At 50.9% G+C, this 14,760-nt stretch overlaps 1 protein-coding gene across 1 annotated transcript in view; it reads right to left on the bottom strand.

Moving 5' to 3' along the window:
• Positions 1-456: 456 nt before the first annotated feature.
• ccdc102a (coiled-coil domain containing 102A) overlaps positions 457-14,760 on the bottom strand; it is a 330,588-nt gene continuing 316,284 nt past the window's right edge. Inside the window, exons 8-9 of the mRNA XM_072518688.1 lie at positions 10,050-10,153; positions 457-839 (exon numbers count right to left, since the gene is read on the bottom strand). Of these exons, the coding sequence (XP_072374789.1) occupies positions 713-839; positions 10,050-10,153 (231 nt within the window). The 3' untranslated portion in view covers positions 457-712. The remainder of the gene's footprint in view (positions 840-10,049; positions 10,154-14,760) is intronic.

Consider the following 14,760-nt stretch of genomic DNA (forward strand, 5'->3'; position numbering starts at 1 on the left):
TTACACCTCCCAATGGCTCGCCATTGGACCTGGCTCCTGCTATACTCCCATTCCCACCTGTCTCACAGCACGAACGTCTGGATGCATTTCACACTGGACAGCCAGTGACCAGAGGATACCAGAGAAATACCAGTGACCTGATTGTGACTTTAGGTCGATCTTGGGCGAATGTAGCTGGATATTTGTGTCCGACACGGGTAAAACACAGGCCCACGTCTCCCTCTGCTTCCCCATTCTCCTGTCATTTGAAGCAACTTCTCCCCATTTACTCTGATGAGATTCTTTATGATTTTGAACACATCAAATCTCCTCAAACCCCCTCCAATAAGAAGCTGACTGTTCCAGTTTTGCGATTCGGAACATGTGAATGGTAAACATTGCTGGCTGCTTTTGTCCTGATGCTATGATATCTGAACTGGTGAAATATCAAAAAAAACTCACAAACACACAGGATCATTCTCTAAATACAAATGGTTTATAATAGAAAATTCATGGAAATATATCGTTTACATTGATCTGTTAAAATATACAAATATTAAAATATGGAGCATACCCCATTTGCTAGTGACAGCTGTTTGAAGAGAATCATGTTTTAAAGACAATCATGTTTTAAAGACAGGACAAACTGTGTTTCCCCACATGATTGGAAGCTTTCCCTCCATCACCCGGTCCGTCACCATCCTGCCACGCAAACAGGCTGTTCTTCCTCTCGTTACGGGAGCTGCAGCTGTAACTCCTCGGAATCATCGTCAAAATCACTTCCAGTCTCATTGGGGTCATCTGGGCAAAACCGAGAACTCCTCTTCCCAAACAGCAGAGGGTTCTGCAGCCTCCTCAGCCTGTGTGTAACATAGGAGATCAATCCCAACATTGGAGAGATTGAGATTATTCCACATTAAACAAAACAAATAGTCTATTGGCCTTCAGTGAGAAGCAGGTGACACATCCAGGCCCACAGCTCAGGGAACACTGAGGATACCAGAGCAGCAACAGTGACCTGAGGATACCAGAGCAATACCAGAGCAATACCAGAGCAATACCAGTGACCTGAGGATACCAGAGCAATACCAGTGATCTGAGGACACCAGAGCAATACCAGTGACCTGAGGCTACCAGAGCAGCACCAGTAACCTGAGGATACCAGAGCAGCACCAGTGACCTGAGGATACCAGAGCAATACCAGTGACCTGAGGATACCAGAGCAATACCATTGACCTGAGGATACCAGAGCAATACCATTGACCTGAGGATACCAGAGCAATACCATTGACCTGAGGATACCAGAGCAATACCAGTGACCTGAGGATACCAGAGCAATACCAGTGCAATACCAGTGACCTGAGGATACCAGAGCAATACCATTGACCTGAGGATACCAGAGCAATACCAGTGACCTGAGGCTACCAGAGCAGCACCAGTGACCTGAGGAAACCAGAGCAATACCAGTGATCTGGGTTTGGTTTCCATCTTGGGTCTCTGTCTGTGCGGAGTCTGCACGTTCTCCCCGTGTGTGCGTGGGTTTCCTCCGGGTGCTCCGGTTTCCTCCCACAGTCCAAAGATGTGCAGGTTAGGTGGATTGGCCATACAATTTAACATGGGGGTAGGGTGGGGGAGTAGGTCGAGGTCAGGTGCTCTTTCAGAGGGTTGGTGCAGAGTCGATTGGCCTATTGGCGCTGTAGGATTTCTATGGATCTATAAAAAAGCCAAGTGCATGATCATGTGTTCAACCTATCTTGACGAATCAGAAGAATATTTACTCCATCAGACTGTAACTCAGAATATAAAACCACCAGAATAAGAATGAGGATAAATGAACAGGAGAATTACAGTATTCCAAATCTCAGAATTTCAAATAAACAGGAATACTGCTTACCTTAACTCTCAACATTAAACTGACATCCCCTTGTTACCATGGCATCCTGTGTCCAGTCACATGACTCAGACAGACCACTGATTGGAGCGCACAAATATAACCTCACATTGCAAACCCGAACAACCCCACGGTCTGTCAAATGGTCGATAAAGAATTGTAGCCCGTCCCCTCTCTCTAGCCTTCATTTAGCTACAGCTAGCAATCAAACCTCTTACTTTGAATAAAGATTCACAGGATGCGCAACAGTAACACATTTCATCTCAAAATATGTTTCAAGACATGTCAAACAGATGTGAGAATACAAGAGGTGAATTGGCCCAAACACTGGTAATTCTAGGAAGCTAACCGATCCGGTAGGATAGCAATAAAACACTGGGAAAATCAGGCTGCTGGGGCTCCCACGACATTCTTAGCCAAATCTTGCATATTCTGGATGACACGTATATCTGTGCTGCTTCTCACTATTATAGTATGTCACAGACTCCATACAGAAAACAGAAACATGTTTCATTGATCAGCTGTAAAATAGTTTTACATGACCAGACACTGCAACTGGCAATGTGTGTAGAATCAAGAATCAAGAAACATCGAATTTACAGTGCAGAATCAGGCCATTCGGCCCATCGGGTCTGCATCTGCCCTTGAGAAAGAGCACCCTACTTAAGCCCTCAATACCACCCTATCCCCATAACCCAGTAAGCCCACATAACCTAGTAAGCCCACAACCTTTTTGGACACTAATGGCAATTTAGCATGGCAAACCACCTAATCTGCACATTTTTGGGCTGTGGGAGGAAACCGGAGCACCCGGAGAAAACCCACGCAGACACGGGGAGAATGTGCAGACTCCGCACAGACAGTGACCATTACCCCACCGCTCTATCCATTACCCCACTGCTCTATCCATTACCCCACCGCTCTATCCATTACCCCACCGCTCTATCCATTACCCCACCGCTCTATCCATTACCCCACCGCTCTATCCATTACCCCACCGCTCTATCCATTACCCCACCGCTCTATCCATTACCCCACCGCTCTATCCATTACCCCACCGCTCTATCCATTACCCCACCGCTCTATCCATTACCCCACTGCTCTATCCATTACCCCACCGCTCTATCCATTACCCCACCGCTCTATCCATTACCCCACTGCTCTATCCATTACCCCACTGCTCTATCCATTACCCCACCGCTCTATCCATTACTCCACCGCTCTATCCATTACTCCACCGCTCTATCCATTACCCCACCGCTCTATCCATTACCCCACCGCTCTATCCATTACTCCACCGCTCTATCCATTACCCCACCGCTCTATCCATTACCCCACCGCTCTATCCATTACCCCACCGCTCTATCCATTACCCCACCGCTCTATCCATTACTCCACCGCTCTATCCATTACCCCACCGCTCTATCCATTACCCCATCTAACCTGCGCATTTTTGGACTGTGGGAATAAAGCGGAGGGCCCGGAGGAAACTGGCGAGGCCAGCAACGCAATACAATGTTAATTAGTCTACTTAACGAGGGCCTGTGGACTTCATGCCACAAATGAAGGCTCGCTCGCTGATTCGCCGGGACCGTGCTCGCCAGCCCCTCGCTATCAAGGTCGAGCAGCACTTAAACAACACTTGCACAGCCAACCCCACGCAGCTCGCAGCCATGATGCCAGGACTCAAGATTTGGAGGGGCAGACCTGGGGAGGCTCCTAGATGCGGTGGAGGCCAGGAGGGATGCCATGTTCCCTCTCAGGTCCCGGAGGGTGAACCACAAGACAGCCAGTGCTGCCTAGAATGATGTGGCAGCTGCCATCAGCTCGGGAAGTGTGCACAGGAGGACTGGCCTCCAATGCCACAAGAAGGTCAATGACTTATGTCGGGCATCATGGGTGAGTTGACATTACTCCTTGCACCATGGGCCCTGTGGTGTTCTGTGTGTTCTTATTCAGGATGGCTGGCGTAGTGTTCCACAAAGACCACAGTATAGCTTTTACTTGTGTTGCTAATTGTGTTTCTCTTAATTTGGCTCTGACGATGGCTGCCTTAATTCTTATTACATTTGCTCTAGAGTCGCCAGGTATCTCTCAATACCGCCACAAGGTTCAAAACCGAATACTGATCAAAGACTCGATACACCAATTAGTCAGTTCAAACTCAATGCTCATTTATCTACACACACAGTCAAATATACTCATGCATAAAACTCTACCAACTAAACTATCACTACTGCTGAAGCCTATACTTAGCTTCGGGCGCCCACTCAGTCAGAGGAACAGTGGCCGTTGTTCAGTTCTGAGGCTGCTGGGGTCGAATTGGTACGGAATAACAGCTAGGAGCGTCTGTCCTGTAGCGTGTGTTGACCTTGGACTTACTTGTTCTGATGTTGCTGTTGGGCAGGTCTCTCCTTGGTGAGAGCCGGAGCCATAAGAGCGTGATTCTCTCCTGGGGGATCCTTCTTATACCCAAAAGGGGCTTTGCGCGCCTTTGGGCGGGCCTTGAACTTGGCCCCAATTAATTGGGCCGTTTCCCAATCGTTCCCCTCCAATAGAGGAGTGGGTGCCCTGATGGCTGGGCGTGTCCTAGGTGGCCGTTGGCCTGCTTTTGTTCTGGTCTCCTCTGGCGCCGAGGTGTCTGCCTTGATATCGTTTACTTAAATGTTACTCTTAGTGTCCAAAAAGGTTATGTGGGCTTACTGGGTTATGGGGATAGGGTGGTATTGAGGGCTTAAGTAGGGTGCTCTTTCTCAAGGGCAGATGCAGACCCGATGGGCCGAATGGCCTGATTCTGCACTGTAAATTCTATCATTCTGTGAATACACAGAATGCTGCGACAGGTCACTCTGTACTGGAGCACTCGGGAATGCTGTTGTACATCACTCCATACAGGAACACCCAGGAATGTTGCTGTACGTCACCCTGTACAGGAACACTCGGGAATGCTGCTGTACGTCACCCTGTACAGTACACCCGGGAATGCTGCTGTATTTCCTGCATTGTTTGTCATTTTACTGACTTTAGACTTGTGCTAGCCTCAGCTTAGGTTATAATGTCAGTGGGTCTAATCCTATAGGCCGTAGCTTAAAGCTGAAATCTGAAAGACATCAACCCCGAGGATTTTTGATAACAGAGACCCATTAGGCACTGCCTAATGAAATTGTAGCTTTGGTAACGGAGAATGATTCAAAATAAAATGCCCGCAACCTATTGTCATCCACCGTTTAAATTTAAACAGCACAGTTTTTCTAAATTTTGGGGACTAAAATGGTGAATCCAGAGGAAACAATGTCATCATGGGTTAATGAAATGGCCAACACATTTTCTTAGAGCTCTTGCACCTCAACATTTCCCCCAACACCACTGGGTGAATTGATTGGTGAATATTGAAAGGGGAACAAATGACAGGAACAATTGAGAGAGGGGGCTACGGGCCAGCTGCAGAGCCCTTGATTATCTCCCTCGCACTGATGTTGAACAGCAGCCTGATAGCTGAACAATGAATGATTGTGAAGAAGGAAATATTGAAGTTCAGTTTCGTCTGAAAGTTTTTTAGGGAGCTGCTGAGGTTCAGGATTTTTGATTCGTTATCAGAGTATCCGAATTATCACAAAATCAACACAGCTAACTAGGCACAAACCTTTCTTTGATATTTGAATACAGAGGAAACAATGTCATCATGGGTTTATGAAATATTTCAGACAGTCAGCTTCAAAAACCAGGGGCGGGATTCTCCCCTACCCGGCGGGGTGGGGGTGTCCCGGCGGGATGGAGTGGCATGAACCACTCCGGCATCAGGCCGCCCCAAAGGTGTGGAATCCTCCGCACCTTCAGGGGCTAGGCCCGCCCCGGAGTGGTTGGCGCCCCACCGGCTGGCGGGAAAGGGGCTTGGCGCCACGCCAACTGGCGCCGAAGGGCCTTCGCCGGCCGGTGCGAGTCGGCGCATGCGCAGGAGCGCCGACACATGCTGGCGTCATCCCTGGGCATGCGCAGAGGGACTCGCTTCCGCAGCGGGAATGGCGGAGGACCACGGCCTCCGGTGCGGAACAATAGAGTGCCCCCACGGCACAGGCCCGCCCGCGGATCAGTGGGCCCCGATCGCGGGCCAGGCCACCATGGGGGCACCTCCCGGGGCCAGATCCCCCCGCCCCCCCCCCCCCCCCCCCCCCCCCCCCCAAGAACCACGGAGCCCGCCTGCGCCGCCAGGTCCCGCCGGTAAGGGACCTACTCCAATTTACGCCGGCAGGACAGGCAACAGACAGGCGGGACTTCGGCCCATCGCGGACCGGAGATTTCAGGCAGCCCCGGCGCCCATCGAGTCTCGCCGGACCCCGCCATACTCCGAGGCGGGCGGCACGACTCACGCCGGGCCGTTTTTTTTTGGGGGGGGCGGGAGAATTAGGAGGACGGCGGGGGCGGGATTCACGCCGATCCCCGACGATTCTCCCACCAGGCGGGGGGTTCGGAGAATCCCGCCCCAGAAACTTGTTTGAATGCATTTGGGTCCGGGGAGATATAGGGTGGGATTCTCTAGCCCCCTGCCGGGTCGGAGAATCGCCGGGGGGGCGACGTGAATCCCGCCCCGATGCCAGCTGCTGGATTTTCCTGCGCCGTTGTTTTGCCGGGGGCGGGGGTCACGGTCGGGGGATGTTGGCAGCGGCGCCCCCGGCAATTCTCCCGGCCCAGATGAGCTGAGCGGCCGCTCGTTTTCAGCCTGTCCCACCGGGGTGAATTACACAAGGACCTTACCGGCGGGACCTGGCTCTGAGAGCGGCCTGTGGAGTCCTCGGGGGGTGTGGGGGGGATCCGGCCCCGGGGGAGGGGAGGGGGCCCCCACGATGGCCTGGCCAGCGATCGGGGCCCACTGATCTGCGGGCGGCCCTGTGCCGTGGGGGCAGTCTTTCCCTACGCGCCGGCCTTTGTAAAGCTCCGCCATGGCCGGCGCGGGAAAGAAACCCCCTGAGCATGCGCAGGAATCACGGCAGCAGTTCTGCGCATGTATCAAAACACGCTGGCGCTCCCGCGCATGCACCAACTCGTGTCAGCCGGCGGAGGCCCTTCGGCGCCAGTTGGCGTGGCGCCAACCACTCCAGTGCCGGCCTAGCCCCCGGAATTGTGGTGGATTCCGCACCTTCCAGGACGCCGGAGTGGTTCACGCCACTCTTTAGAACCGGTACGGCCCGCCTGCCGGTTAGGGGACAATCCCGCCCGTAATGTTCCATTGAGTCCCTACAGAACACAATGAGGCCATTCAACCCATTGCATGTGCACTGACTCTCCAAAAGAGCACCCTACCCAGACCCACTCCCTCACCCCAACCTCGTAACCCCACCTAACCTGCACATCTTTGCATTGTGGGATGAAACAGGAGCACCTGGAGGAAACCCACGCAGACACGGGGGGACAGTGCAAACTCCACACAGACAGTGATCGAAGCTGCAAATTGAACCCGATTCCTGGCGCTGAGGTAGCAGTGCTAACAATTGTGCCACCTTGCCACCCTTGTTCTGTTTAATATAACACGCTATGCAGATGAATTCTGTGCAATGGTTTCATTAATGAGGAAGTTACAATCTTTAAAAGCATTTGGTTTCCATAGAATCATAGAATTTACAGTGCAGAAGGAGGCCATTCGGCCCATCGAGTCTGCACCGGCCCTTACAAAGAGCACCCGACTGAAGCCCACGAATCTACCCTATCCCCGTAACCCAGTAACCCCCACTTAACCTTTAGAACAAAGAACAAAGAAATGTACAGCACAGGAACCTCCAAGCCCGTGCCGACCATGCTGCCCGACTAAACTACAATCTTCTACACTTCCTGGGTCCGTATCCCTCTATTCCCATCCTATTCATGTATTTGTCAAGATGCCCCTTAAATGTCACTATCGTCCCTGCCTCCACCACCTCCTCCGGTAGCGAGTTCCAGGCACCCACTACCCTCTGCGTAAAAAACTTGCCTCGTACATCTACTCTAAACCTTGCCCCTCTCGCCTTAAACCTATGCCCCCTAGTAATTGACCCCTCTACCTTGGGGAAAAGCCTCTGACTATCCACTCTGTCTATGCCCCTCATAATTTTGTAGACCTCTATCAACCTCCTTCGTTCCAGTGAGAACAAACCAAGTTTATTCAACCGCTCCTCATAGCTAATGCCCTCCATACCAGGCAACATTCTGGTAAATCTCTTCTGCACCCTCTCTAAAGCCTCCACATCCTTCTGGTAGTGTGGCGACCAGAATTGAACACTATACTCCAAGTGTGGCCTAACTAAGGTTCTATACAGCTGCAACATGACTTGCCAATTCTTATACTCAATGCCCCGGCCAATGAAGGCAAGCATGCCGTATGCCTTCTTGACTACCTTCTCCACCTGTGTTGCCCCTTTTAGTGACCTGTGGACCTGTACGCCTAGATCTCTTTGACTTTCAATACTCTTGAGAGTTCTACCATTCACTGTATATTCCCTACCTGCATTGGACCTTCCAAAATGTATTACCTCACATTTGTCCAGATTAAACTCCATCTGCCATCTCTCCGCCCAAGTCTCCAAACAATCTAAATCCTGCTGTATCCTCTGACAGTCCTCATCGCTATCCGCAATTCCACCAACCTTTGTGTCGTCTGCAAACTTACTAATCAGACCAGTTACATTTTCCTCCAAATCATTTATATATACTACAAAGAGCAAAGGTCCCAGCACTGATCCCTGTGGAACACCACTGGTCACAGCCCTCCAATTAGAAAAGTATCCTTCCATTGCTACTCTCTGCCTTCTATGACCTAGCCAGTTCTGTATCCACCTTGCCAGCTCACCCCTGATCCCGTGTGACTTCACCTTTTGTACTAGTTTACCATGAGGGACCTTTTTTGGACACTAAGGGCAATTTAGCACGGCTAATCCACCTAACCAGCACATCTTTGGACTGTGGGAGGAAACCGGAGCACCCAGAGGAAACCCACGCAGACACGGGGAGAATGTGCAACCAAACTGGGAATCAAACCTGGGACCCTGGAGCTGTGAAGCAATTGTGCTAACCACTATGCTACCGTGCTGTGAAACAGAGCGCTTGTTTCTTGTGCGGGTTAATGTTTTGCTTTAGAGAGTTAGTGAACAAGGATCTGTGCAATGCCACAAATCTATCTGTTTTGATTTAGGCAATAGTTCAAACTTGTTATTTAATCTCTGCACACTGTGACACAGATTGGTCCTGGGGAACAAGTTATAAGTTGGTATCAAAACAGTTGATTGATATTGCCACACATCATGGGCGGGATTCTTCGGAAAGCGGCGGGGCGGGCAATTCCGGCACGAAGGAATGGCGTGAACCACTCCAGCGTTGGGCCGCCCTGCAGGTGGGGCTAGGCCGGTGGCGGAGTGGTTTGCGCGGAAGGGGCTTGGCGCCACGCTCATCCCAGCGCATGTGCAGGGAGGGGATTCATCTCCACTCCGGCCATCGCAGACTGTTACACCGGCCGGCATGGAGGAATAGAGTGAAATGAAAATCGCTTATTGTCACAAGTAGGCTTCAAATGAAGTTACTGTGAAAAGCCCCTAGTCGCCACATCCCGGCGCCTGTTCGGGGAGGCTGGTACGGGAATTGAACCGTGCTGCTGGCCTGCTTTCAAAGCCAGCTATTTAGCCCAGTGTGCTCAACCAGCCCCTGTGCCCCCACGGCACAGGCCCGCCCACCCGCCCCAGGGGCCCAGGCCCCCCCGCGCCCTCCCAAGGACCCCGGAGGCCTCCTGCGAAGCCAGGTCCCGCCGGTAAGTACCTGTCGTAACATATGCCGGTGGGACCGGCCGAAAACAGGTGGTCACTGGGCCCATCGCAGGCCGGAGAATCGCCGGGGGGGGGGGGGGGGGGGGGGGCGCTACCAACGGCCCCCGACTGGCGCGGCACGATTCCCGCCCCCGCCAAATCCCCGGCACCAGAGAATTCGGCAGCCGGCGGGGGTGTGATTCACGCCGCTGCCCGGCGATTCTCCGACCCGGCAGGGGGTCGGAGAATCCTGCCCCATGGATGGTCTTTGGAGTTTCAGGTCACATTGAAAGCTCCCATTGTCGAGGAGCCCTGGCAGCTAAGATTGCTCCACTCTTAACGACCTGGGTTCAGGATAGGGCCAAGCATTATAAATATAACAACCATCAGAGCGTGATTCCCTGTGCTCCCCATACCTGGTCTGTAGGTGCTCCAGCTGCACCTGCAGGTTCTCCGACAGCTCAGTCTGTTCATCCAATGACCTCTGCAACCTCCGGGCCTGGTTGTGAGCTTCATCCAGCTAGAAGGCAGAACTCCCAAAATGAATATACCTTCACAACACTGCGCACAAAGCACTAAACCTCAGCCTAGAGAGTCCTAACATAGCGAATCGGGGCCAGAACTCCAAAGATTAGAAAAAGCAGAAAGTAGAATAGAGAATCAGTCCATGCAGTGAAGATGTGCTTTGAGAAAGCTCGTTGTGGTCAGGAAAATATATTCTCAATTTACTAATTTGGTTTATTTCCTAAAATAATCTGAGCCACTGCATTTTACAGAATCACATTGCAAACAAAGCCAGTCAGACCATAATACCGATGCTGAATCTTTTAAAAAGCTATTCACAATTAGTCCGAGTCTCTACATTCATCCTCTCTGTTCTGAACTTGTTACCTTGTTAAGAATTTATCCAATTTTCCAGATTTCTGGGTCACAGTTGGAGAAAATCAAACCATTCTTGCCTCACTCCAATATATCGAAAAAAACTCTTGCAATCTTCTTTTATATTGCTAACTAGCTAACACTCACGTATCATCTTCTCCCCCCATATTGATTTTTTAGTTCTCTGCTTGCTTTTAAAGGATTCCCAATCCTCTGGCTTCCCACTAATACTTGCCACTTTGTATGCTTTTTCTTTTGCTTTTATGCTGTCCTTGACTTCCCTCGTCAGCCATGGATGCCTTGTCCTCCCCTCAGCATGTTTCCTCCTTCTTGGGATGAATTTCTGTTGTGCCTCGCTAATAACCCCCCAAAACTCCTGCCATTGCTGTTCCACTGTCTTCTCTGCTAGGCTCCTTTTCTAATCCACTTTGGCCAGCTCCCACATCAGGGGCGTCATTCTCCGACCCCGCGCCGCGCCGGTTGGCGGGCCCCCCCGCTCGATTCTCCGGCCCGGATGGGCCGAAGTCCCGCCGATAAATTGCCTGTCCCGCCGGCGTGGATTAAACCACCTTTTGAACGGCGGGACAAGGCGGCGTGGGCGGGCTCCGGGGTCCTCCAAACGGGTAGAGGGAATCCTGAAGGGGGAGGGCAAACAGGCAGAGGTCGTTGTACACATTGGTACTAACGACATAGGCAGGAAGGGGCATGAGGTCCTGCAGCAGGAGTTCAGGGAGCTAGGCAGAAAGTTAAAAGACAGGACCTCGAGGGTTGTAATCTCGGGATTACTCCCTGTGCCACGTGCCAGTGAGGCTAGAAATAGGAAGATAGAGCAGATAAACACGTGGCTAAACAGAGGGAGGGTTTCCATTATCTGGACCACTGGGAGCTCTTCCGGGGCAGGTGTGACCTGTATAAGAAGGACGGGTTGCATCTAAACCGGAGAGGCATAAATATCCTGGCCGCGAGGTTTGCTAGTGTCACACGGGAGGGTTTAAACTAGTATGGCAGGGGGGTGGGCACGGGAGCAATAGGTCAGAAGGTGAGAGCATTGAGGGAGAACTAGGGAATAGAGACAGTGTGGCTCTGAGGCAGAGCAGACGGGGAGAAGTTGCTGAACACAGCGGGTCTGGTGGCCTGAAGTGCATATGTTTTAATGCAAGGAGCATTACGGGTAAGGCAGATGAACTTAGAGCTTGGATTAGTACTTGGAACTATGATGTTGTTGCCATTACAGAGACCTGGTTGAGGGAAGGGCAGGATTGGTAGCTAAATGTTCCAGGATTTAGATGTTTCAGGCGGGATAGAGGGGGATGTAAAAGGGGAGGCGGAGTTGCGCTACTTGTTCGGGAGAATATCACAGCTGTACTGCGGGAGGACACCTCAGAGGGCAGTGAGGCTATATGGGTAGAGATCAGGAATAAGAAGGGTGCAGTCACAATGTTGGGGGTATACTACAGGCCTCCCAACAGCCAGCGGGAGATAGAGGAGCAGATAGGTAGACAGATTTTGGAAAAGAGTAAAAACAACAGGGTTGTGGTGATGGGAGACTTCAACTTCCCCAATATTGACTGGGACTCACTTAGTGCCAGGGGCTTAGACGGGGCGGAGTTTGTAAGGAGCATCCAGGAGGGCTTCTTAAAACAATATGTAGACAGTCCAACTAGGGAAGGGGCGGTACTGGACCTGGTATTGGGGAATGAGCCCGGCCAGGTGGTAGATGTTTCAGTAGGGGAGCATTTCGGTAACAGTGACCACAATTCAGTAAGTTTTAAAGTACTGGTGGACAAGGATAAGAGTGGTCCGAGGATGAATGTGCTAAATTGGGGGAAGGCTAATTATAACAATATTAGGCGGGAACTGAAGAACATAGATTGGGGGCGGATGTTTGAGGGCAAATCAACATCTGACATGTGGGAGGCTTTCAAGTGGCAGTTGAAAGGAATACAGGACCGGCATGTTCCTGTGAGGAAGAAAGATAAATACGGCAATTTTCGGGAACCTTGGATGACGAGTGATATTGTAGGCCTCGTCAAAAAGAAAAAGGAGGCATTTGTCAGGGCTAAAAGGCTGGGAACAGACGAAGCCTGCGTGGAATATAAGGAAAGTAGGAAGGAACTTAAGCAAGGAGTCAGGAGGGCTAGAAGGGGTCACAAAAAGTCATTGGCAAATAGGGTTAAGGAAAATCCCAAGGCTTTTTACACGTACATAAAAAGCAACAGGGTAGCCAGGGAAAGGGTTGGCCCACTGAAGGATAGGCAAGGGAATCTATGTGTGGAGCCAGAGGAAATGGGCGCGGTACTAAATGAATACTTTGCATCAGTATTCACCAAAGAGAAGGAATTGGTAGATGTTGAGTCTGGAGAAGGGGGTGTAGATAGCCTGGGTCACATTGTGATCCAAAAAGACGAGGTGTTGGGTGTCTTAAAAAATATTAAGGTAGATAAGTCCCCAGGGCCTGATGGGATCTACCCCAGAATACTGAAGGAGGCTGGAGAGGAAATTGCTGAGGCCTTGACAGAAATCTTTGGATCCTCACTGTCTTCAGGGGATGTCCCGGAGGACTGGAGAATAGCCAATGTTGTTCCTCTGTTTAAGAAGGGTAGCAAGGATAATCCCGGGAACTACAGGCCGGTGAGCCTTACTTCAGTGGTAGGGAAATTACTGGAGAGAATTCTTCGAGACAGGATCTACTCCCATTTGGAAGCAAATGGACGTATTAGTGAGAGGCAGCACGGTTTTGTGAAGGGGAAGTCGTGTCTCACTAACTTGATAGAGTTTTTCGAGGAGGTCACTAAGATGATTGATGCAGGTAGGGCAGTAGATGTTGTCTATATGGACTTCAGTAAGGCCTTTGACAAGGTCCCTCATGGTAGACTAGTACAAAAGGTGAAGTCAAGAACAAAGAACAAAGAAATGTACAGCACAGGAACAGGCCCTTCGGCCCTCCAAGCCCGTGCCGACCATACTGCCCGACTAAACTACAATCTTCTACACTTCCTGGGTCCGTATCCTTCTATTCCCATCCTATTCATATATTTGTCAAGATGCCCCTTAAATGTCCCTATCGTCCCTGCTTCACACGGGATCAGGGTGAGCTGGCAAGGTGGATACAGAACTGGCTAGGCCATAGAAGGCAGAGAGTAGCAATGGAGGGATGCTTTTCTAATTGGAGGGCTGTGACCAGTGGTGTTCCACAGGGATCAGTGCTGGGACCTTTGCTCTTTGTAGTATATATAAATGATTTGGAGGAAAATGTAACTGGTCTGATTAGTAAGTGCAGACGACACAAAGGTTGGTGGAATTGCGGATAGCGATGAGGACTGTCGGAGGATACAGCAGGATTTAGATTGTCTGGAGACTTGGGCGGAGAGATGGCAGATGGAGTTTAATCCGGACAAATGTGAGGTAATGCATTTTGGAAGGTCTAATGCAGGTAGGGAATATACAGTGAATGGTAGAACCCTCAAGAGTATTGAAAGTCAAAGAGATCTAGGAGTACAGGTCCACAGGTCATTGAAAGGGGCAACACAGGTGGAGAAGGTAGTCAAGAAGGCATACGGCATGCTTGCCTTCATTGGCCGGGGCATTGAGTATAAGAATTGGCAAGTCATGTTGCAGCTGTATAGAACCTTAGTTAGGCCACACTTGGAGTATAGTGTTCAATTCTGGTCGCCACACTACCAGAAGGATGTGGAGGCTTTAGAGAGGGTGCAGAAGAGATTTACCAGAATGTTGCCTGGTTTGGAGGGCATTAGCTATGAGGAGCGGTTGAATAAACTCTGTTTGTTCTCACTGGAACGAAGGAGGTTGAGGGGAGACCTGATAGAGGTATACAAAATTATGAGGGGCATAGACAGAGTGGATAGTCAGAGGCTTTTCCCCAGGGTAGAGGGGTCAATTACTAGGGGGCATAGGTTTAAGGTGAGAGGGGCAAGGTTTAGAGTAGATGTACGAGGCAAGTTTTTTACGCAGAGGGTAGTGGGTGCCTGGAACTCGCTGCCGGAGGAGGTAGTGGAAGCAGGGACGATAGGGACATTTAAGGGGCATCTTGACAAATATATGAATAGGATGGGAATAGAAGGATACGGACCCAGGAAGTGTAGAAGATTGTAGTTTAGTCGGGCAGCATGGTCGGCGCGGGCTTGGAGGGCCGAAGGGCCTGTTCCTGTGCTGTACATTTCTTTGTTCTTTTGTCATCCCAGCGCATGCACAGGGGGGTTCTTCTCCGCCCTGGCCATGGCGGACCGT

This window comes from Scyliorhinus torazame, chromosome 10 (genome assembly GCF_047496885.1).
Source record: "Scyliorhinus torazame isolate Kashiwa2021f chromosome 10, sScyTor2.1, whole genome shotgun sequence".
Taxonomy (NCBI): Eukaryota; Metazoa; Chordata; class Chondrichthyes; order Carcharhiniformes; family Scyliorhinidae; genus Scyliorhinus; species Scyliorhinus torazame.